Source organism: Pagrus pagrus, assembly GCF_965226575.1.
Source record: "Pagrus pagrus genome assembly, chromosome: 6".
NCBI classification, from domain to species: Eukaryota; Metazoa; Chordata; class Actinopteri; order Spariformes; family Sparidae; genus Pagrus; species Pagrus pagrus.
The window spans coordinates 6,424,125-6,448,055 of NC_140190.1; the positions used below are offsets into that span (position 1 = coordinate 6,424,125).

General features: G+C 40.9%; 2 protein-coding genes across 3 annotated transcripts in view; one reads left to right on the top strand and one right to left on the bottom strand.

Moving 5' to 3' along the window:
• On the top strand, positions 1-16,772 carry atp1b1a (ATPase Na+/K+ transporting subunit beta 1a). Its single transcript, XM_084355460.1, has 6 exons — positions 1-466; positions 5,264-5,392; positions 7,517-7,672; positions 7,920-8,104; positions 15,201-15,284; positions 15,391-16,772. Exons 1-6 carry the CDS (start codon positions 373-375, stop codon positions 15,646-15,648), a joined length of 906 nt encoding a protein of 301 aa, XP_084211586.1. The 5' UTR covers positions 1-372; the 3' UTR covers positions 15,649-16,772.
• Positions 16,705-23,931, bottom strand: part of nme7 (NME/NM23 family member 7) — a 20,307-nt gene continuing 13,080 nt past the window's right edge. For both annotated transcript variants that reach the window (XM_084355453.1, XM_084355454.1), the window contains 2 exons: positions 17,352-17,459; positions 16,705-16,847 (listed from right to left, as the gene is read on the bottom strand). In XM_084355453.1, the coding sequence (XP_084211579.1) occupies positions 16,815-16,847; positions 17,352-17,459 (141 nt within the window). In that variant the 3' untranslated portion in view covers positions 16,705-16,814. The remainder of the gene's footprint in view (positions 16,848-17,351; positions 17,460-23,931) is intronic.

Below are 23,931 nucleotides of genomic sequence, written 5' to 3' on the forward strand. Positions count from 1 at the left end.
CCGTTGGCCATGTTGTGTCGGCTCCTCACTCTCTGTGTTCATTAGCGTGTTAGCCTGTAGCACGCTCCCTCCTCCTCCTCCTCCTCCTCTTCCTCCGCTTCCCTCTTACGCAAAAAGCAGCGGACGGTTGTGATTTGCTAGACTCAGCCCTCCCTCTTCGGGGGTAACTTATTACGGGAGTTTGCAGGCGGAGTCGGTTTCCCTGAGAGGTAAATTGTGTGTGGTACAATTGGTGGAGTCGGGTACGAAACTGTCCTTTCGCTTTTCCTGTGAGGGACAGTCAACATAGCAAGCTACAGAAAAAACTAGCCCGAGCCACACCGTTTAAAATCCGATAAAAAACCGAAAGGCGGGATATTACCGGGAGTTAATATGTCGGGAAATAAAGACAGTGACGGCGGATGGAGGACATTTCTGTGGAATTCAGAGAAGAGGGAGTTTCTAGGACGAACAGGGTGCAGTTGGTGTGAGTACCCCCATTTTACTGAATTAACACGCTCCGCTGCTGTTTAAAACACGACGGCACAATGTGAAATAAACTGTGGCTGAGCACGTTTGGCTGAGAGGTTTGGAAACTGACGTTGCTCAGAGGGTTTTTTTCCTCTTTTTTTCCCTCCTCTCTCCATTTCCTGACTGTACAGACAGCACCTGTTAGATCTCACTGCCTTTGACATGCTGCGTCGTGACTTCGGTTCTCAATGGAGGCTGTGTGTAGAAGTTGGTCTGTCAGATCAGAATAAACTCATTTGTGGAGGGAAAGAAAAACACATAAAGGAAACGGGTCCATCTCACAGAGTTGGCTCCACAGACGTGCTACAGGTCGAATATGGAGAAAATTAGGCTCATTATTAAGGAAAAAAAAAACAATTAAGTCGTACTATATATCATTTCTGCCCTTAGACATTTGACTGGTAACATAAGCACATATAACTGCGACTTGAGTAAATATTAGATAATTGGTTTTATGGTTAATACATTGCTGTGGGAAGTGGTTACCAAAGGCGTAGCCCCTCATCGAGCCATTCATTAATAAACGTCCTTTATGAAAAGGTCATCCTGAAGGACAGTGTGGTGGGCCAGGACTCCTCACTGAACCAAATGGTGAAAGTTGGGGCTTGGGTTGCCTGTGTGCCTCACTGGTCCACCTTTTGTATTTTACCCTTCCAAATGAAAGCAGGCGAGAAACAAGTGGGATATTTTATTCATTTTAATAATAAGATTAATAGCTAAACTGTGGCTCCTGTATACAGGCCTGGTTATGCTCCCCCCCCTCCCTCTTATGCTTTCACTCAAACCCAAGATTAATGGATCCAGCTCTAATCGTTTTACCACTGTTTTCAATACTTTAAGACGACCTAATACGGTCAGCAGTGCTTGTTGATTTGATGGGATAACTGCACTCTATTATATACTACCAATTAAGCTCACTAAGCCGTTTAGAAAAAGTCTAAATGGTGTTTTTTCCCCCCCCGTCTGTGTGAGACGCAGCCGGGTTCGGCCAGACACCGCTTGGCAACATGGTGCTGGGGAGCAGATCACGACTCACATGTCTCAAGGGCCGCCCCTCTCCATCTCATGCTTATTTTTTTCTTCCCCCCCCCTCTGAAAGAAAAGACGTTGGTCGGCACGTCCTTGGCAGGTTCCCCCCCCCCCCCCCCCCCTTCAAAACGCAACGACAGCTCAAAGAATAAACAGTTTTTGTGAGAGAAAGGCTCATTTTGTGTCGAATAAAATCACTGTAATGTCGCTGTAGTCTCGCCGTCACGGTCCGTCTGCGCTGAACTGTGAATGGCGAGTTTATGGCGAAACTCACAGGAGGTTCACTTTCAGGTGGAAATTAAATTCACCGTACTTGTGTTAATGTAGTAATGCCACCACTGCTGTTAGTGTGCGTGTATTACAGGCGTAACTGTGAGCGTGTCTGTCGTGAGGGAGGGCGATGTCGCACTAACTAAAAAGCGGGCGATGTGGCTGTGAATGCAACAGGTATGTCTGTGCCCTTGAGTTTCTTGAAACGTTCACGGTCCGTCGCTAACATTAAGGCTCATTTCAGATGCGTTCAATTACTAAAGCCACATAGTTTTTAAGTGAACTATTCCCAACGTCATTTGTCACCAAAAAATGCGAAATATAGGAAATGACGTCCGTCAGTTTCAGACCTGTCGCTCATTTCTTCTCTATAATAGTTTTTGTGAGAACATTTCGACATTTAGGACAGCTGAATCCGTCTGGAAATGTTACTGCAGAGCTGGTAAAGGCGTCGACTAGGCTTCATCAAAAGCGTCAGTAAAAGTGTGGGGACATGAGCGAGGTGTGAACGTGGTGACGGCCCCTTCACAACATGCTGCAGCAGTAGTCTGGTGCTGCTGGTGGGGGAGGTGCTCTCCATTCAAACTCTGCCTCTCACCAGCAGCAGCAGCAGGCCAGTTTCTGTGCTATTTACATGTCTTGGCAGCAGTGTTGATACCTGGCATTTTACTGCTACAAAATGGTGTTGTGTATCTAAGGCACCCACGTGCACTCACTCAAAATGGCCTTTCTTATAAATCCCATGTAATCGAATGTAAATATAAAATGAAGCCCACATAGTTCTGCTTTGATCGAAGACATGTTAACAGTCACAGGGAACTCAAATGGCTGCACCAGCGGCTATAACTCTGTACTGTCTGGCACGCCTTTCTCAAAAAAAAAATGGTATTTGTTATGCAAATACTCCTCATCCATACAACAGGTGCTAATTCAAACCTTTCTTTTACTTCTAAGGCGGTCTATTCTAAAGAAATCACTTCACAGAATTGTAATCCTACACATCTCGTCAGCACGAGCGACCGTCTATAGTTTCCTCCTCAACAGGTGCATCTCGCCTGCACTCCAGCTATGGTTGCGCACACTCATTAGAAAAAAATAGCTCACGACACATTTACATTGGTGGTTCGTGCTGTGACAACCTGTAGCCGTTCTGGAACACAAAATCAAAGCTGATTTTGACTTTTTATTTAAAAAAGGTTCATATGGTGTCCCCGCTTCTGCTCATTATCTGTAGCTGTGTTAGAAGACAAACTGTCCTCTCTCTCTCTCTCTCTCTCTCTCTCTCTCTCTCTCTCTCTCTCTCTCTCTCTGCGTTTGAGCATAAAATGAGGGGATGTTGCCCCAGATCTCATGCGCTGGAAACACTGCTTGTGTGTTTGAAATGCAAAAAAAACAGTATGAGAGTAACACAAGGCGTGGGGAGGTAATCTATAGTCTGTTGGGGGAGATAAGGTTGTGGAGTTGAACCAGTTATCAACCCGCCAAACTGGTTTCACACTGGCCGATTGGGACATGCATCTGGCAGGGGGCGGGAAGACATTTTGGTAAGGCGCCACAACAACAGCAGACAGATCAGGAACAATGATGAGGATGCTGCCGTCTGTTGGGGTTCAGAATCAGAGACGATATGATGCCACATGATGGCTGTTGTGATTAGAGCAGAAATCTGGCATCAAATGCAAAGTTTTTTAGATGACATTTTTGTCATAGATTTCAAGGCCCTGTGTGCTGATTGGTCACACTCCTTTAACAGAAACACAAATATTCAGAATTTTTCCTTCAGTTCAAAATATATGTGAAGTTTTTTGAATATTCAAATGACAAAAATTATAATAGCCAAATAAACCTATTACTGCAAAAAAGAGGATGATTAAGTTATTGTGTTGGCTGTTTTTAAGTTATACAGTAGGATCAGACTAAAAACTGTGAACTCTGGGTTTCATTTGAGCTCTGGTTGTTAGATACACATCTCACAGAAGATGGTTATTTTGCTTGAGCCACACGCTGTTTCTGGTGTTACTCTCTGAGATCACCTCAAATGAGATACACGCTACTCCATCTTAAAGTTGTAGTATAGATACACTGTTGTATAGACGGATACAAGTATTGGGGTAATCTACAGGTGATAAAAAGTGTGATACATTTAAGTATCGACTCCTCCGACTGATCTCGACTCAAAGTAAGCAAAACACAAAATGCTAATTAGACTTTTGTGCCTACAACAACAGCCTGAGACAGACAAAGTGAGGCCTTGTTGTTCAGTTAAGTGACGGCAGTGTGTGTTTTTGCCAAACCTGCTGTAGAAGTGGCGGCACTGCGGGGGAGGGGTCTGCATGAGAGGTGGCTGTGGCGCTAACAGGATCGACTAGTGACTCATCCAGTTTGAATTGAAATGCGACCCTCCTGCTGTTGCATAATTGGAGTAAATTTTAAATTAGGTGAATAAAAAAAAACGTTGGCATTGTTCTGAAGTGGCTTCCACAGACGGGAAGAGAAGGGGTCATGCTGTGGGGGAGTAGTTTGTGGACTATCTAAACGCAGTCGTCGAGGTTTTTCTCTCCTGGAGGTTCTGTCCAAATCTTGTTTTTCTTTTCCTGGAACTTTCTTTATATTGACCTTTTTCCTATTTAAAAAAAAAAAAAGGAAAATGGTTGGTATGAGACATACATCAGTAATTTTGTTCTTGAGTGCGAACACTTAAGATTTAAGACAGAACAAGGGTGATGCTTTTTATTAATGGCCTTGTTATAAGCATTGTTGAGGCCCTTATAAGTCCTTGTAAGATGCCTATTAGCATTATTATGTTTTAATAAGATATATGTGTGTACTAATAAACACATATATTGTTTAATAATAAGCCATTTATAAGCCCTTTTGCTGCATGTCCCCTATCTTCAGCTCTACTATTCAATAAAGTTAAAAACCCCCCGAAAAATAACATTTACATTATAAAGGATTAATTTAACTTAATGAGGCATTGTTCCCATGTTAGATCTGGTAGCAATGACAACAGCTCAATAAACGTTAACAGTGACATAATAGGTAAGTTAAACTCAGTGTGTCTGTAGTGCTAATTTAAACATTTATAAGAAAATATTTAAGTTTTTGCTCATGTTCTTGAATGCCTATAAACTGTTAACAAGTTGATTATAAGTGGTATTAAAGGCCTTTCAAGATTAAGAATAAATGTGTTTATCAAACTCTATCTGTTTTTATTAATCCATTAATGGTCTGCTCTATGAATTGTCAAAAAAGAATAACAACAATCTCTAAATTTCAGACCAACAATGCAAAAACCAAATGATACTCAGTTAATGTGACATAAAAGCAGCAAATAATCACAGTTGAGAAGCTGAAATATGTTAGTTCTTTGCTCCATAAGTAACCAAATGTATTTCTTGTTGCAGCTCTAATTATTTTACACAAGTGATTAAATATACCTTTCTCCCCACAGTTAAAATCATCTCGTTCTACGTGATATTCTACCTATGCTTGGCTGGAATCTTCGTCGGGACCATCCAGGCCCTGCTGCTTACATTAAGCAGATACAAGCCCACCTATCAGGACAGAGTCGCCCCTCCAGGTAAATATACTCACCAGCTTTTTACTTCTCTGCAGCAGTAATGCATGTTTCATTAGCTCATAAGCAAACTGTTTTTGTTTGGGCTCTGTGCAGTGTGTGGTTCATGTAGTTCAAATTGACTGTTGGGGTGTGCCTTTAAGCAGCTACTCTATCAGAAGTCTTTCTGACCTTAGATAGGTTCAGCCATTTTGTCCTTCACTCCTCTCAGCCAGTCAATGTTTCCCCCCTCAGGCTACAGGGGAACTGTTGTAGCTTACACCCATTGTGACTAAAACGATTCATGTGTGCTATGACTGTGTCACAGCCGACATGTTCAAATAAACACGTGAGGCAGCCAGAGTTTGTATTTCATTCTTTAATTTTTTTTTTAGTTTTGTTGCAGCCAAGAGGCATCCAGGCTTGTTTGTGTGGACACAAATTTTAATCTGTAATCTTGTGAGAACATCAAACACCACCACAGTCACATTACAAGCCTTTTCGAAATTTCCTACAAACTCGGAGACGGTGCAGATTTTAAGGGCCTGGCCTCATCTTGTTGTGCCTGTACTTGTTTGCACAGCACATGCTCTTGCCTTGGCGGTATTTTTAGCAGTCATTGTAAATGACTGGCTTCATGCACACGAGTTAGTTTGCCGGCCGTTTTGTCTGTCAGCCGTCCACGGCTGTTAAGAGTCAAAGAGTAGCCTGGCAGTGAAACAAGTGTGCAGCGCTTTGAGCTGAAGCGAGTTTCCAGTAGTGGCAAGATAAAGGAAGGGAGTAGTTAGGTTTTTTTTTTTTTCTCAGAGCTCAAGCCCGCCTCTCACTCTGGGGCTAAAAGTTTCCATTGTGAGAGAGACACACGTGAGAGTGGATGGGTGGGGGCAGGGGATTGGTGAACTTTCACAAGCCACCACTGAAAATCAAATGACTGACTCTTAGTTCTCTCTCTCTGTTGCTCAAATGCTATGAATCTTGCTCATAACTACCACAGTAAATGAACAGATCAGCGAGAGGTGAGGCTGAGAGGAGGTTCATAAATGTCATGTTTCCTTTCACTCCTCTTACCCATCTAATTCCCCTAACGCCACGCCTCACTGAGGCCTTGTGCACAAGGTCTGTGGAAAATTACTGCCATAAAGAGCTGACAGAGACCATCTGAGGAAATCCCCAAGACCCCACATTGTGTTGTCCTAAGATAATAGAGCAGACTCTCTCTGGGCACTACAAAGAATAGGTCGCGTGATAAACAGTGTAGCTTCTGTCAAGAATTTCACTCCATAGAACAGTTTTATTGTGTTTTTCTCAAAGCCTTTGCATTTAAAGGGGCACTACGTATTTTTGGAGGAGAAATTTAAACTTAAGAATTTTTATATTTACAATATTAATGAGGTCATAATAAAAACTCAAGAAATATTTATCTTTTCCATAACTGAGTAAACAAGCTGTTCTCAGAGGAAAATAAGGACCCCAGAACACTGTTTGAAGCTAGGAAGGTGGCAGGGTCCGCCAAATATAAACAAACTAGGACAGTTTAAAATTGTGTTGCCCTTTTAAGGTCAGTTTGTTTATTCAGTTTATTCAGTCATGAAAACAAAGATAATTTGTTTATTTTGTTTATTTAGGCATAAAATAATCAGTCAATGAAGATCTTTCTCTTCTTATTAAAATTTCTTGGCCAAAACTATAGAGTGCACCTTTAATGTGATCGTCTTTCATTTTGGATATCGTTATATTGTGATATGACACCAGTGTTTTCTTTTCCTGGTTTTAAAGACTGCATTACAGTAAAGTGATGTAATTTTGTTAACTCTCCAAAATGTTCTGCTTGTTCTAATACTTGTCTTTACCCACTTAGTCGTTATATCTTCAGTACTGATGATTATTTATCAGAAATGTATTTGCTTTAAATGAATATTTTGTCAAAATTCAGTTATCATCCTTATAATATTGTTGCAATATCATGGTATTTAGTCAAAAATATTATGGTATCTGATTTTGTTGCCCTGTGAAGGGCTTTTGAGGAGATATCAAATATGTATGTATATATGTATCGTGATACATATAAAAATATCAATTTTGTTTGAAGGCCATCCGTGTTTCATTTTTATTTTGTCATTTTTATCAAGACAACTTTGTGTTTTCCAGGTCTATCGCACACCCCACGCTCAGAAAAATCTGAAATTGCTTTCAGCAAGGGAGATCCGAAATCGTACGAGAAGTACACCACAAGCATGACGGACTTCCTCAAGCTCTATGACGATGAACGTCAGGCTGATGAAATGAAATTTGAAGACTGTGGAGGCAAGTATAAGTCGATCATACGGGGATGGTCATACTTTCTGAGTGACACCTGATGTACATGCAGCAATAGACACTTATATTGATGTATTTAAATCAATGAAAAGAAACATCGAGGCCTCCATCAGTACTTCTAAAATATTAAAAGTACATTTGGTAATTTAATGTAGGTACTACTAAGAACATGCTTGAAATAAAGACTAGTTTAGTGTTTGGTTAGGGGTCTAATGTGTCTTTTTACCATTTGCAGAGTCTCCTTCGGCATACATCAACCGTGGAAGTCTGGAAAGCGATGTAGGCCAGAGGAAAGCTTGCCGCTTCCGCAGGACTTTGCTTGAAAGCTGCTCAGGGGCGAGCGATCCCACTTTTGGCTTCCGTGAGGGAAAGCCGTGCCTCATCGTCAAGCTCAACAGGATTGTCAATTTCAGACCAAAGGTAGGTTAAAGCACACTTAAACCGTTATAGCTTTTCACAGTTACAGGTGCTTTCACGTTGATAAAGGCCCAATGAACAATGAATAAAACAGTCGTAAAAACCAGGAAGGCTTAAATGTGCAAGACTCGAGCATTCTTAAAAAAAACTTCAAATTAATGTTATCTAACATGAAATGTTACCCATCACGAATCAAACATCTGTCCAACTATGTGACGTACGCTGTCAAGTAAAGTGTTAGCTAATGTTACTCAGCAACCTGGTGACAAATGGTCAGTTTACACAGAGCAATGTGGATGTGCATTATTATTTTTTAAGTTAAGGGGCTCTGAGCAACAACTTGTCAACTATTAATCACTTTTTTATTTGGATTGTAACGTGAGGTGATAAATAAGACCTTCCTCTGCTCTGCTAACAGAGAGCAAAGGTAGCTAAGGTTAGTTGAGAAATGGAGTTTGCTAACATAAACAACTGGCTTCCAGCACAACACAGAAGTCTCACAGAGCCCCTTTAAAAAGAGAAAAAAGAAAATGCAATATAAACAAGAAGAGGCTTATGTAACATGCTTATTTGCGAGTCTGTGACTCGTTTTGAAATTCTGTGTGAAGTGGAGTGAGGAGTGATCAAGACAAAATAATGAATCCGTGCTTAATTCAGGTCACCGGACGACAGAAACTCATACATTCCTTTATGCCACTGAGACACTAGTGGCAAATGCCACAAAACTACTACTGGCTACAGAGTTACTTTAGGCTCAGTGGCCACTTTGCAATCTCTCATTGGGATTTGTGTATTTAGCTCAGTGGCATATGCCACTAGTAGCTCAGTGGCATATGCCAGTAGTATTACCTTGGGTCATGACAAATTCCTTTGATGTGTTCATGCCGACCTCGGGTCTGCGCCATGCAGTTTGGCACAACAGAGCATCATGTCAGCCCAGCCCATAAGGTTCTCCGAGCCTTTTTTTTTTCCCCCCTGCAGTTTGCATCACCTCGATCTGTTATCATTTCAGTCAGATCATTGAAACAAAAGTCCAGAGTAAAATATATTTTGATAAGTTTTTATTTGTGAAAGTGTTGAAATTCTGTGTGAAGTGGAGTTAGGAAAATAATGAATCGGTGTTTAATTTAGGTGATCAGATGACAGAAACTCATACATTCCTTTATTGCCTCTGAGACACTAGTGGGAAATGCCACAACGCAACTACTAGCAAATCACTGGCTAATCAAGTATCGATGAAATCAACAAAAGTAATGAATCCGTGTTTAATTCAGGTCACCGGACGACAGAAACTCATACATTCCTTTTTGACAGAGACACTAGTGGCATATGCCACAAAACTAGTACTGGCATATGCCACTGAGTTACTTTTGGCTCAGTGGCCCCTTTGCGATCTCTCATTGGGATTTGTGCATTTAGCTCAGTGGCAAATGCCGCTAGTAGCTCAGTAATATAACCTTGGGTCATGACAAATTACATTGATGTGTTCATGCCGTCCTCGGGTCTGCGCCACACAGTTTGGCACAACAGAGCATCATGTCAGCTCAGCAGCATCTCTCCCATAGGGTCTCCAAGCCTTTTTTTCCCTGCAGTTTGCATCACCTCAATCTGTTATCATTTCAGTCAGATCATTGAAACAAAAGTCCAGAATAAAATATATTTTGATAAGTTTTTATTTGTGAGTCTGTGACTCGTGTTGGAATTCTGTGTGAAGAGGAGTTAAGAAAAAAATGAATCGGTGTTTAATTCAGGTGATCAGATGACAGAAACTCATACATTCCTTTATTGCCACTGAGACACTAGTGGGAAATGCCACAATGCAACTACTGGCAAATCACTGGCTAATCAAGTATCGATGAAATCAACAAAAGTAATGAATCCGTGTTTAATTCAGGTCACCGGACGACAGAAACTCATACATTCCTTTTTGACAGAGACACTAGTGGCATATGCCACAAAACTAGTACTGGCATATGCCACTGAGTTACTTTTGGCTCAGTGGCCCCTTTGCGATCTCTCATTGGGATTTGTGCATTTAGCTCAGTGGCATATGCCACTAGTAGCTCAGTAATATAACCTTGGGTCATGACAAATTACATTGAGGTGTTCATGCTGTCCTCGGTTCTGCGCCACACAGTTTGCCACAACAGAGCATCATGTCAGCTCAGCAGCATCTCTCCCATAGGGTCTCCAAACCTTTTTTTTTCTGCAGTTTGCATCACCTCGATCTGTTATCATTTCAGTCAGATCATTGAAACAAAAGTCCAGAATAAAATTTATTTTGATAAGTTTTTATTTGTGAGTCTGTGACTCGTGTTGAAATTCTGTGTGAAGTGGAGTTAAGAAAATAATGAATCGGTGTTTAATTCAGGTGATCAGGTGACAGAAACTCATACATTCCTTTATTGCCACTGAGACACTAGTGGGGAAATGCCACAACGCAACTACTAGCAAATCACTGGCTAATCAAGTATCGATGAAATCAACAAAAATAATGAATCCGTGTTTAATTCAGGTCACCGGACGACAGAAACTCATACATTCCTTTTTGACACTGAAACACTAGTGGCATATGCCACAAAACTAGTACTGGCATATGCCACTGAGTTACTTTAGGCTCAGTGACCACTTTGCGATCTCTCATTGGGATTTGTGCATTTAGCTCAATGGCATATGCCACTAGTAGCTCAGTGGCATATGCCAGTAGTATTACCTTGGGTCATGACAAATTCCTTTGATGTGTTCATGCCAACCTCGGGTCTGCGCCATGCAGTTTGGCACAACAGAGCATCATGTCAGCCCAGCCCATAGGGTCTCCGAGCCTTTTTTTTTTCCCCCCGCAGTTTGCATCACCTCGATCTGTTATCATTTCAGTCAGATCATTGAAACAAAAGTCCAGAGTAAAATATATTTTGATAAGTTTTTATTTGTGAGTCTGTGACTCGTGTTGAAATTCTGTGTGAAGTGGAGTTAGGAAAATAATGAATCGGTGTTTAATTCAGGTGATCAGATGACAGAAACTCATACATTCCTTTATTGCCACTGAGACACTAGTGGGAAATGCCACAATGCAACTACTGGCAAATCACTGGCTAATCAAGTATCGATGAAGTCAACAAAAGTAATGAATCCGTGTTTAATTCAGGTCACCGGACGACAGAAACTCATACATTCCTTTTTGACACTGAGACACTAGTGGCATATGCCACAAAACTAGTACTGGCATATGCCACTGAGTTACTTTAGGCTCAGTGGCCACTTTGCGATCTCTCTTTGGGATTTGTGCATTTAGCTCAATGGCATATGCCACTAGTTGCTCAGTGGCATATGCCAGTAGTATTACCTTGGGTCATGACAAATTCCTTTGATGTGTTCATGCCGTCCTCGGGTCTGCGCCACACAGTTTGGCACAACAGAGCATCATGTCAGCTCAGCAGCATCTCTCCCATAGGGACTCCAAGCCTTTTTTTTCTGCAGTTTGCATCACCTCGATCTGTTATCATTTCAGTCAGATCATTGAAACAAAAGTCCAGAGTAAAATATATTTTGATAAGTTTTTATTTGTGAGTCTGTGACTCGTGTTGAAATTCTGTGTGAAGTGGAGTTAGGAAAATAATGAATCTGTGTTTAATTCAGGTGATCAGATGACAGAAACTCATACATTCCTTTATTGCCACTGAGACACTAGTGAGAAATGCCACAATGCAACTACTGGCAAATCACTGGCTAATCAAGTATCGATGAAGTCAACAAAAGTAATGAATCCGTGTTTAATTCAGGTCACCGGACGACAGAAACTCATACATTCCTTTTTGACACTGAGACACTAGTGGCATATGCCACAAAACTAGTACTGGCATATGCCACTGAGTTACTTTAGGCTCAGTGGCCACTTTGCGATCTCTCTTTGGGATTTGTGCATTTAGCTCAATGGCATATGCCACTAGTTGCTCAGTGGCATATGCCAGTAGTATTACCTTGGGTCATGACAAATTCCTTTGATGTGTTCATGCCGTCCTTGGGTCTGCGCCACACAGTTTGGCACAACAGAGCATCATGTCAGCTCAGCAGCATCTCTCCCATAGGGACTCCAAGCCTTTTTTTTCTGCAGTTTGCATCACCTCGGTCTGTTATCATTTCAGTCAGATCATTGAAACAAAAGTCCAGAGTAAAATATATTTTGATAAGTTTTTATTTGTGAGTCTGTGACTCGTGTTGAAATTCTGTGTGAAGTGGAGTTAGGAAAATAATGAATCGGTGTTTAGATGACAGAAACGGATGATCAGATGACAGAAACTCATACATTCCTTTATTGCCACTGAGACACTAGTGGGAAATGCCACAATGCAACTACTGGCAAATCACTGGCTAATCAAGTATCGATGAAATCAACAAAAGTAATGAATCCGTGTTTAATTCAGGTCACTGGACGACAGAAACTCATACATTCCTTTTTGAGTGACACTAGTGGCATATGCCACAAAACTAGTACTGGCATATGCCACTGAGTTGCTTTAGGCTCAGTGGCCACTTTGCGATCTCTCATTGGGATTTGTGCATTTAGCTCAATGGCATATGCCACTAGTAGCTCAGTGGCATATGCCAGTAGTATTACCTTGGGTCATGACAAATTCCTTTGATGTGTTCATGCCAACCTCGGGTCTGCGCCATGCAGTTTGGCACAACAGAGCATCATGTCAGCCCAGCCCATAGGGTCTCCGAGCCTTTTTTTTTTTTCCCCTGCAGTTTGCATCACCTCGATCTGTTATCATTTCAGTCAGATCATTGAAAGAAAAGTCCAGAATAAAATATATTTTGATAAGTTTTTATTTGTGAGTCTGTGACTCGTGTTGAAATTCTGTGTGAAGTGGAGTTAGGAAAATAATGAATCGGTGTTTAATTCAGGTGATCAGATGACAGAAACTCATACATTCCTTTATTGCCACTGAGACACTAGTGGGAAATGCCACAATGCAACTACTGGCAAATCACTGGCTAATCAAGTATTGATGAAATCAACAAAAGTAATGAATCCGTGTTTAATTCAGGTCACCGGACGACAGAAACTCATACATTCCTTTTTGAGTGACACTAGTGGCATATGCCACAAAACTAGTACTGGCATATGCCACTGAGTTGCTTTAGGCTCAGTGGCCACTTTGCGATCTCTCATTGGGATTTGTGCATTTAGCTCAATGGCATATGCCACTAGTAGCTCAGTGGCATATGCCAGTAGTATTACCTTGGGTCATGACAAATTTCTTTGATGTGTTCATGCCAACCTCAGGTCTGCGCCATGCAGTTTGGCACAACAGAGCATCATGTCAGCCCAGCCCATAGGGTCTCCGAGCCTTTTTTTTTTTCCCCCTGCAGTTTGCATCACCTCGATCTGTTATCATTTCAGTCAGATCATTGAAAGAAAAGTCCAGAATAAAATATATTTTGATAAGTTTTTATTTGTGAGTCTGTGACTCGTGTTGAAATTCTGTGTGAAGTGGAGTTAGGAAAATAATGAATCGGTGTTTAATTCAGGTGATCAGATGACAGAAACTCATACATTCCTTTATTGCCACTGAGACACTAGTGGGAAATGCCACAATGCAACTACTGGCAAATCACTGGCTAATCAAGTATCGATGAAATCAACAAAAGTAATGAATCCGTGTTTAATTCAGGTCACCGGACGACAGAAACTCATACATTCCTTTTTGACAGAGACACTAGTGGCATATGCCACAAAACTAGTACTGGCATATGCCACTGAGTTACTTTTGGCTCAGTGGCCCCTTTGCGATCTCTCATTGGGATTTGTGCATTTAGCTCAGTGGTATATGCCGCTAGTAGCTCAGTAATATAACCTTGGGTCATGACAAATTACATTGATGTGTTCATGCCGTCCTCGGGTCTGCGCCACAGAGTTTGGCACAACAGAGCATCATGTCAGCTCAGCAGCATCTCTCCCATAGGGTCTCCAAGCCTTTTTTTTCTGCAGTTTGCGCATCACCTCAGTCTGTTATGATTTCAGTCATTGAAACGAAAGTCCAGAATAAAATTTATTTTGATAAGTTTTTATTTGTGAGTCTGTGACTCGTGTTGAAATTCTGTATGAAGTGGAGTTGGGAGTAATCAAGAATCAATTAAATCAATGAAAAGAATGAATCCGTGTTTAATTCAGGTCACCGGATGACAGAAACTCATACATTCCTTTATTGCCACTGAGACACTAGTGGCATATGCCACAAAACTAGTATACAGTATGTAAAGGTTTATAAAACACCATTTGTGACTTTAAATGGCATCCAAAATAATGTTTACAGATGAACTACACAGTACTTATTAACCATTTACAACTTTACAATAAACAGTTGCTTAATAAATGGTTCATAAAGCATTTCATTGCTTGTTAACAGCGAAGTAATATACTTAGCTACTAGTGGCATATGCCATTGAGTTAAATGCACAAATTCCAATGAGAGATCGCAAAGTGACCACTGAGCCAAAAGTAACTCAGTGGCATATGCCAGTACTAGTTTTGTGGCATATGCCACTGAGTTACTTTTGGCTCAGTGGCCACTTTGCGATGGAGCGAGGATTTAGGGGGATCTATTGGCAGGAATTGAATGTTTTCATGAGTCTATAATCACCTTAAACTACGAATCGTTGTCTTGGAACAAGACTTTTAGAAGAAGTAATGGTGGACTCATGACTGGACCTTTTTAATAAATGGTTTCTAAAGCATTTCATTGCTTGTTAGCTGTGAAATAACCATTAACTAAAGGTTAATGCAGGCACCAGAGATGGGCATAAAGGATAGAAACTTTTATCCTTTTTTTGTTTTAAACTTTCCATTAAGAGTCCGACAATGTTGTAGGAGTGCAATGCTAAAACATGCAATAAAATAAGAGAAGTAACATTGCTGTTTTTTTCCATTTGGAACCTTGCCTTGTCTTTTCAAGGTGGCAATGTGTGTCAGAGTTGTTTGAAATAAACTTAAGTAGCTCAATACAAGTTGCACCACGTGAAACCACTTGTTGCTGCAGCAGCTTGGTTCTGCGGCATGCTCAGGATGTTGTTCAACCAGTCTCTCTCTTTTTTCTAGGCTCCCTCTAACAATCAGTCCCTCCCAGAAGGTCTGCAGGGCAAAGTCCAGCCCAATCTGATCCCCATTTACTGCAAAAATAAGGTATGTTTGATATGACGGCATCTGGCCACGTTTTGTGTACTAGTGTCTACTAGTAGAAAATCTGTCTGCGGTATTAGTGCTAATGCTTAAATTCGTGTGTTTGCAGCGAGATGAGGATGAAGGCAAGATTGGAGAGATCAAGTACTTTGGCCTGGGTGAAGGCTTCCCTCTGCAGTACTACCCGTACTACGGCAAGCAGCTGCAGCCCCAGTACCTCCAGCCTCTGGTCGCCATCCAGTTCACCAACCTCACTTTGGACCAGGAGCTGCGCATCGAGTGCAAAGTATTCGGATCAAACATCGACTACAGCGAGAAAGACCGCTACCAGGGACGTTTCGATGTCAAGCTGACAGTCAAATCGTGACCTCAGCAATGATGAGCACTCTCATTTTGAAACGAATAAAATGTAGAGAGAATTTAAAGAGTTCAGATAAAAACACCACTAGTCTTTGAACATTCATAATATACAGGACCTACACTTAATCTGTGTGCTTTACACCCGCTTTTCTGTGTGTTTGTCGAGGGTTAGAATGTAAAATACAAGAGTAGCAATAGCAAATATTTATTCTACTGTACATGAAAATATTCCTTGAGCCATGGGATGTGTTCATCTATTACTGTAAAACTGCAATTCCACTACTGACGTGTAGCGAGCTGTGTTTCTGTCCCCAAACTATCTCATCCTAACGTGGTTTCTATATATTTTTGGAGTGTCCAGTGCTGTAGTCTAGTCCTGTTGTAATCTCTTCTTCTCTGTCTTATGTCAGCTTTAGTGGTCCAAGGTGTGTGTGTGCGCTCGTGTTCTCCGTGTGCAGGACTGTGTTAGTATATGTGAGTGCGTGGAGTGTGTGTGTTAATGTGCTCTGACTAACTGAAATACTAGCATGGTACTCTGAACCTTTAAGGCCCATGTATGAGTAAATGACTGCGCTCCATGGAATCTGTTTTTTTGTGTGTTTCTTTACCCGAGTTGACTGTGGAAGGAGACATTTGTACACATTTTTCTTTGTTGTTCACCTTTTAGCTGTAGGATTTATGGTTTGATGACATTTCTGTTTGATACTCTTACATCTGTTCATTCTTAATTCATAGTGTAGAGCTTTGTGGGTCCAGCCTAGAAAGACTGTCACCTCCATGGAAACAGTGGCAACTCAGTGCTTTGAAATCTGTTTTGCTGGAGACGTCACATGACTGTGATGCTACTTACTATTGAATGTTTTAGCCATTTTCATGGTGGAAGAATTTTATATTTATGCAGTTGTACATTTTTTTCAAAGTTTAATGTATGAATCCAATACCAAAGTCGCTGGTCAGAGAGTGAGAGAATATCAGAGGCAATGCAGTATCCCGTGTAATAAGATGTTTAGTTGGTGTGCAAATACTTAATTCAATGTTGAAGATCAAAAACACTTGTCAGGAGTCTGCTCTTGTCACTTTATTTAATCTGCATAAAAACAATACAATGAAACAATAAACAGAAAAATGAGACTGAATTGTCAAGTCTTTGAATACATAGTTCTTCTTTTGCATTCACCCGTCCAAAATCTTGAAGAAGTACTGCACCTGTAGAGAGGAATGGAAAATAAACATCAAAGCTGGAGCCAGTCCTTCCTCATTGTGAAAGTTCAGAGTAAATTCTCCTCCTGCACAAGCCTCTTTCTTGGCCACTGTGTCCCAGTCTTGGGAAAATGGCAGCTCAGTCAGTCACAGGCTAATGTTTAACAAGGAGGCATTTGTCCAAGCTACAGATCAGGAGTTTTCCTGAACAATGACGCTCGATGGGTCAGACCCACTCCCTGCAAAACAATGGTTTTGTTTCAAATTCCACTGCCATTCTTGTTCTCCTCAAACCCAGTTTGAGCTGAGGTTGCCCCGGCCCACAGAGCGGAGTCATGAGACTCGTCTAAAGACACGGCTTCACAGAGTCGGGGGTTTTGTTCTTGCTGAGGTGGTTAGTTATGCATGGCGCTGGGAGACAATGAGAAAACGTGTGTGTGGGATCAGAGGAGCTACACATGATGTATCGTGGGTGTTTTCTACGGTATTTGTCTGTGACGTAGCACCCACCTCCAGGACACCGTCTTCAGGGAGGTCCGTACAGTGCACTGCATTTTTCACTTTGACTTTGCCATAAAGAGCGCGCAGTGTGGTCGGACGGAGATGCCGAGCGATTTCCTGTTGAATGAAAACATCTCGTTAGTCATCTGATTAGCATTCGGCTCAGTGGCACGAACATGGCACACTTTCTGTCCCAAATATCAGCTTGTTTGTGGATCCCACAGTGGAGTGTTGAAACTGAACATCCTGTACTGTTGGGTGTTACTAAGTGATTACTCAGCAACTGGACATGTGATTGTGTGGAGGAAGTGACAAAACACTCAGCAAATTTTTTACACATCGAATGCTCGATTACTTCCCATTTACTATCAGGCTGACTACATGATTTCTATTTAACGCAGCTCTAGACATACAATTTCAATACCCTTCAGTCTTTTACCACAACAAATTAAATTATAGAGACACTAAGTCCTCCTTTTCTGCTTTATCTTGGGTGTCTTTCTATTTTCTTTCAACATCAGACACTCCCAAGGTCAGAGCTGGGTTCTCTTGCCCTTTGCTACTCTGTGCCTCCAGGAAATGCAACCCTCCCACAGGGTCCTCCATCAGGGGAGGGACATGTGAATAATTACCTCACCAAGACGACTATTAACCCAGAAGGAATGCGAGCATTATACATCATATAGCACTCCTGTCATATGTGAAACACTGGGGAAAGAAGTGAATCATGTGATGTGTTCGGTCTGATTTAACCAGAAGAGCTGACATCAAAGTGAATGCTGGTCAGAATTAACCACCGTAGCTGTAACAACTGAGGAGTGCATTCACACAACACCAGCTCAGGATTGACAAAAGAATCTGCTTGTGTTTTACGTCAGGGCAACATTTCCTACGACAGGTTCCTTCTCCTCCTGTGGTTTATGAGAGCGCACACAAAAGGCAGGAACAAGTTTCAAGGTCATCAATCAGCCTAGCCTTCGTCTGCAAGCACTTCATCAAATCTTTGAACAAAAACCCCTGTGGAAAACAATTCTCCTGGTTCAATGATTCTAATACACAACAATGATTTGACGATAAAGGAAATCTTTATCTGCAAGGTTCAAGGATCATGTGAACTATGGATCACCTGGAAATTTAGGGTCAACCCAGTTCTACATTAGCTCTTTTCCTTATGCCATCTGACTGTGGCAAATTCAGGAGAATTAATAATGTACCTGTGATACATTTTCATCTGTTTTTCAAAATGGAAGACAAAAAAAATCACAGAAAGAGTTAGAAGGCCAAGAAATATCTATTAAAAAACATTTTGTACAACATATAACGGTTAAAAACCTACAAGCCTAACTTTAAATTACTGTCAGACCTGTTGAAGTGGTGGCCTGCGGGCCAAGTGTGGCCCTTTAACAGCCTCTTTCTGGCCATTGGATCATTTTATTAGCAGGTAAACTGGCCCATTCATTAATTCTCTTTGTTGCCAGGCACAGAAATAGTCTTAATTCATTAAAAAGTTTCAACCCAGGCTGTTTAAGGAGAGGGAATCAAACTGACAACCTATTCCTATGATTAAAACAGTGCACCTTGATAGACATAATGATTCTTTTTCAATTGTAAAAAAAAAACAGTATAGTAGTAAAGTAGAATCTTTTCAAATCTATTTGGGTGAATCAGCTGAATGGAGCCATTTTACGTTTTTAGACATTTTAAAACAAGTCCCCATCTTCTTCAGTTGTTTTGGATAATGTGGCAACACTGTTTTGCCGTGAAGCTCCAGAAATGTTTTGAGGACCACAAAACTTCACCTGACTTTCCATCAGATTGAGGGTGATGAGATAAGGACTGAATTTCCATTATTGGCTGAACTGTTTCCTTTAACGTACTGTAGCCTCTCCTTTTCAAGCCAATATCAGTGAGGGATGAGGTGCTAAGTGTCTTGTGACAAACTGAGTCATGGTAGTCTGGTGACACAGCTCGGTAAATTGAATTCACGCTACAGGAGGAGCTCACAAAATCTGTTAAGAAAACTCAAAACTAGTTACGGTTGGCTGAACTGTAACAAAGATTTTAAACTCCATCATCTGCTTACTGGTACAAGCATCAATCAGGTTGCATCAGTAAAGAAAAGGTGAACGAGAAGAAACAATAGCAGGATCCTAAAATGGCCACCCAGTTGTGAAATCATCATTGTTCGTACAATGAGACATGTGTGTTGTATTGTGTGTGTTTGTATCTCAGGAAACCAGAGAACTATCTGCAAAGTGGCCCTGCCCAGCCAGGAGCCTGTTGCCTAAGTGTCCTCATGCTACATGAGACTAAAGCCAAAGATGGAAGAGGGGAGATTTACTCAGTGATAAAGGAATTCTTTGCTGCTCTCTGTAATTGCATTAGTTACCCATGAGTGACCTGCAGTCAAGAGTTTAATTTGATTTTAATGAGTCCCCTAGTTTGCTAGACTGGTGTTCTCATAACAGGGGCCGACTTCTGTGGACAGTAATGTCCGGGGCAGAGTGACCTGGTGGTTACGTGACCGACCAGCAATCCAAAAGTCTCGCTTCTGATCCTTCATGCGCCGCTGACTGTCCAACCCTGCTGAAGTGAGGGAGACAAAAGCTCACTTCATATATCCAACGATCCTGATAACTTTGCCCGAGCCACTTAAGAACAAACCAAGTAAAACACTAAAATGCTGCTCATAACTTTTACACTAGCTTTGTGATGGAAAGGCTTTTTGGTCGACTCTCCAACTTAATCAAAAACCCCAAAATGTGTTTCTATCTGCACTCACAAAAGAAGATGTCACAAGGTTTATTGTTTAGCATTTCAGCAATTAGGCAGTAAAATAATACTGTTTATATGACTTCATACAGACTTTAATTCTTTTATTGCTACCACTGCTGCTACTACCTGTTAGCACCTTGCATCTTATTTGTATTGCACATAAAGATTCACCAGATAAAGAAATGAAAACCAAAGCTGATTGCCAAAATAAGAGCTGCAAGGATTAGTTGATAAGTCATTTTTCAAGCAGAAATGTCAAATATTTGCTGGTTCTTAAAAGGTGTATTAACAGATTAATCAACAATGGAAATAATGGTTAGGCACACCGCTAGCCAAAGCACAAAATGTGAAGAAAAATGTCTCCCAATGTAAACACACAAACACACAGTTCTGTGAAAACTTCCCATAGTTTCTCAGTAATGTCTCCTTGATCTACAGATCTTGAAAGCAGCGATGTCAAATTCTAGTTACAATTTTACCCAAATTTGACTAAAAAATGAACATTTAAAGTGTTATTGAGAACATTCAGCCTCCGAGCTTGAAGCAACGGTTGTATTCATAGACTGAGACAAACAAAACAATCTTTGTGGACCTGACATTTTTCTAAATGATTAGTTCACAATCATAAAAATGTTTTTAATGAAAATAGATCATTTTAATCTGTGACTTTCTACAATCTCTGTAGATGGATTATAAAAAAATAAGAAAAAAAAAATGTCTTCATAAGAATGTTGTCAATATGACCTTTAACTTGTGTAATCAGAGTAAATCCAGCTACATTTCTGCTCCACTCAGATGTATCGTCTGAAGGTACCAGACCATACGGTACTAAATTTAGCTTTGTGGTCACCGGGGTCAGCTGATATCTCTCTCTACAAAAGCATTACATGGATGGGTCGGAAATCAATAGGAAAATTATATTTTTAACCAGCATGATGCAGCGATAGCATCCTAGCCTGGTGTAACAGGAAGCTCAGGCCTATTCGATCATCTCACACACTCATCATCTACAGTAAGACACCGTGAGGTAACACAGCAGAGGGGTCACCTGTGATGCATTACGCTGCTGATTTAAAGGGGAAGTGTAAGTGTCACATACGGACTATAAGAAGATGAAACACGATGGGAGAGGGTAAAGAGCACAGGCAGGGGTCAGGACTGGCTATCAGAGGACTGCTGAGTCTGTCCACTCTGATATCAGGACACATCACAAGACTGAGCGCAATCTCGTGACTGAGAGGGAGCAGCGCAGGGCAGCTGAGGGTGTGGAGGTGTGAATACACGACGATCCTTAATAGAAAGATATACGGCGCCTAGTCGAAGGTGTCAAGTTTCTTCTGTCACGTATTTTGATGTTTCCGCTCTCTCCTGGGAGGGAATATATCAGACGAATTGATCTGCCGTCAGCTCTAATATGATTAAGTGTATTAATTCCAGCCATTCTGCTGTACAGTCATGCGTTTATTCACACAAGACCTGTGTTGTTTATAGATTAGTCCTCAGTCAACTGGAATTAATCAATAGCCCTTAACTATTAATAAACATTCTGACCTCTTCATACAGTCCGGCCTCACACAGTTTGTCCGGTCCAATGTGTCGGCCTGATAATGACGTCTGGAATGTCTTTACACGCTGCTTCTGACAAGAAAAACGTACTGTACTTTGGTACTTAGCAGAACAATGTTACATGGACATACGCGCCCTGTCAGCTAGTCTCGAACACGCTGATCTGGTCTGCAACATTTCTTCTCTCAGACCTCAATGCTGCTGTGACTTTCCTCTTATCTTGAGGATCAAATGACTGGACTGCGCTGAAGAGTAGGAGCGCTAATGTTGAGGTTATCTGTCAGACAATACTGAGGTGAGGCCGAGGTCATGGAGTGATGAAACTGCTTGACCTCGCGGTTACTCAGTCTGAAGGAATCACAGAGGTTACAGCGGCTTTAATGGAGGAAGAAGGCTATGAATAAATTAACCTCTGACAGCAGCCTGAACTATGTACTGGAGAATTTAACTAGAGACACAAAGGCTGTTAAAAGTATGGATACTTTTTATTCCCTCGTGTTCCTGAAGTAAAAAAAATAAAATAATAATCCTACTTTGTGTGCCAAAGACTTTTTTTTCTTCTTGCTGCAGTATCAAAAAAGGTATTAATTTAAAAAAATAAATAAATTTAAAAAAAAGAAATTTATTTAAGTGGTTAGTAGTTAGTATTAAGCGCCATGATGACTTGCATGAATCATGGGCGCAACTTCTGTCACGTCCTGTCACTCAGAGGATAGGTTCACCTAAAAAATCCATCATTATCTAATGATGGAAAGTTGTGTTAAGTTACGTAGTCCACAACATATTTCTGGAGCTTCACAGCAAATGTTGCAGAATTCTCCTAAACAACTGAAGTAGATGGGAAAAACAACAGAAAAAAAAAAAGTTAAAAAAAATCAAATTTCTCCATAAACTTGTCCGGCGTAATCCAAGTCTCCAGATGTCCTGAAATCACAAATTGATTTGAAAATATGTTATTTAACTCTTAGATGAAGTCTTTAGCTACTAAGCTAAAAGTGTTAGCATGCGGTCGAGGGAGTAAATAACATCTTTTTGAATCAATTTGGGGTCTCAAGCTTCCTGAGATTTTTTATGACGGACTAGGATTATACTGGACAAACTGTATCCAGTCATTTAATGTTTCTTTTTTTCCCCTTTTTTTTTTTAATCTTTTAAAACAAGTCTCCATCTACTTCTACCACGTTGTGTTGCTGTGAAGCTCCAGAAATGTTTTGTGGATAATGACTGAACTTTCATTTTTAGGTAAACTTCTCCTTTAACTTCAGAGCTGGCATTTTTCCATGGCAACGGGATGCTAATCCTCTTTCTTAGAGCGATTGGTACAGTCCATCATTCATTCATGAAGATCTAGGTTAGCAACTTTATCAAGTAAATACAATTGTTATTGCTCTGCCCACTTAGCTCATGCCTTATTATGTTATCTTACCCTAGTTCTGTTGAGCACCGGAAGTGTCACCCACAACTGTTTCCTCATTAACCTCCCCAGGAAACACAGACAGAGGAAACATACTTTCTACTTGTATGCCACTTTTCACTTCCGATACGATGCCCAAGCCCTCTGGCATTATAACATGGTATACGTTTGAACATAAAAATAAGCTAGTTAGTTAAAAAAAACAATAATAATAATAATTACAATATAAAAACCGTCTCAGGGCAGTTCTTCATAAGCTCATTATAATTAGTTTTAAATGAATTGTTTAAGTAAGCGGATGCTGCTGAGAACGTTCTGCACACAGGCTCTTTAAGTGTTCTAAGTAATAAACCAAACCAGGGGCAGATCGGGGGGAGGGTAACTAATAAACTAACACAGGGCGGTTACAAAGGCTTAATTATTTTGGCATCAATGAGCAGTTGCGGTGCAGAGTCATGTGACCTGGAAATCATTATCTAATTAGGTAACCCTTTCCCTTCTCTGTGGCTGCACTGTCAGTAGCACTCTGACAGTGGCCTGGGAGGGCTCATGGTTAACAACAGAAAGCAAAACACACGGATATATGAATTAAACTAGAATGGCACGGCCCAGCGGTCCACTTTAATGCAGTCAAGCCTAATCTAATATCCTATCTGTTGCCGTATAGTGGATGAAAAAAGACTACCCTCTCAAGATCCATGCATTATTTACGAGAACGTATTGAAAAAGTTGGAAAACGCCCTGTCTGGCAATGTTAAAGAAAACGAGAAAAAACTTGCAGTGGAATCGTGCAGGTGTGTACGCCCTCGTTTCTCTGGTAGCTGAACAGTGATT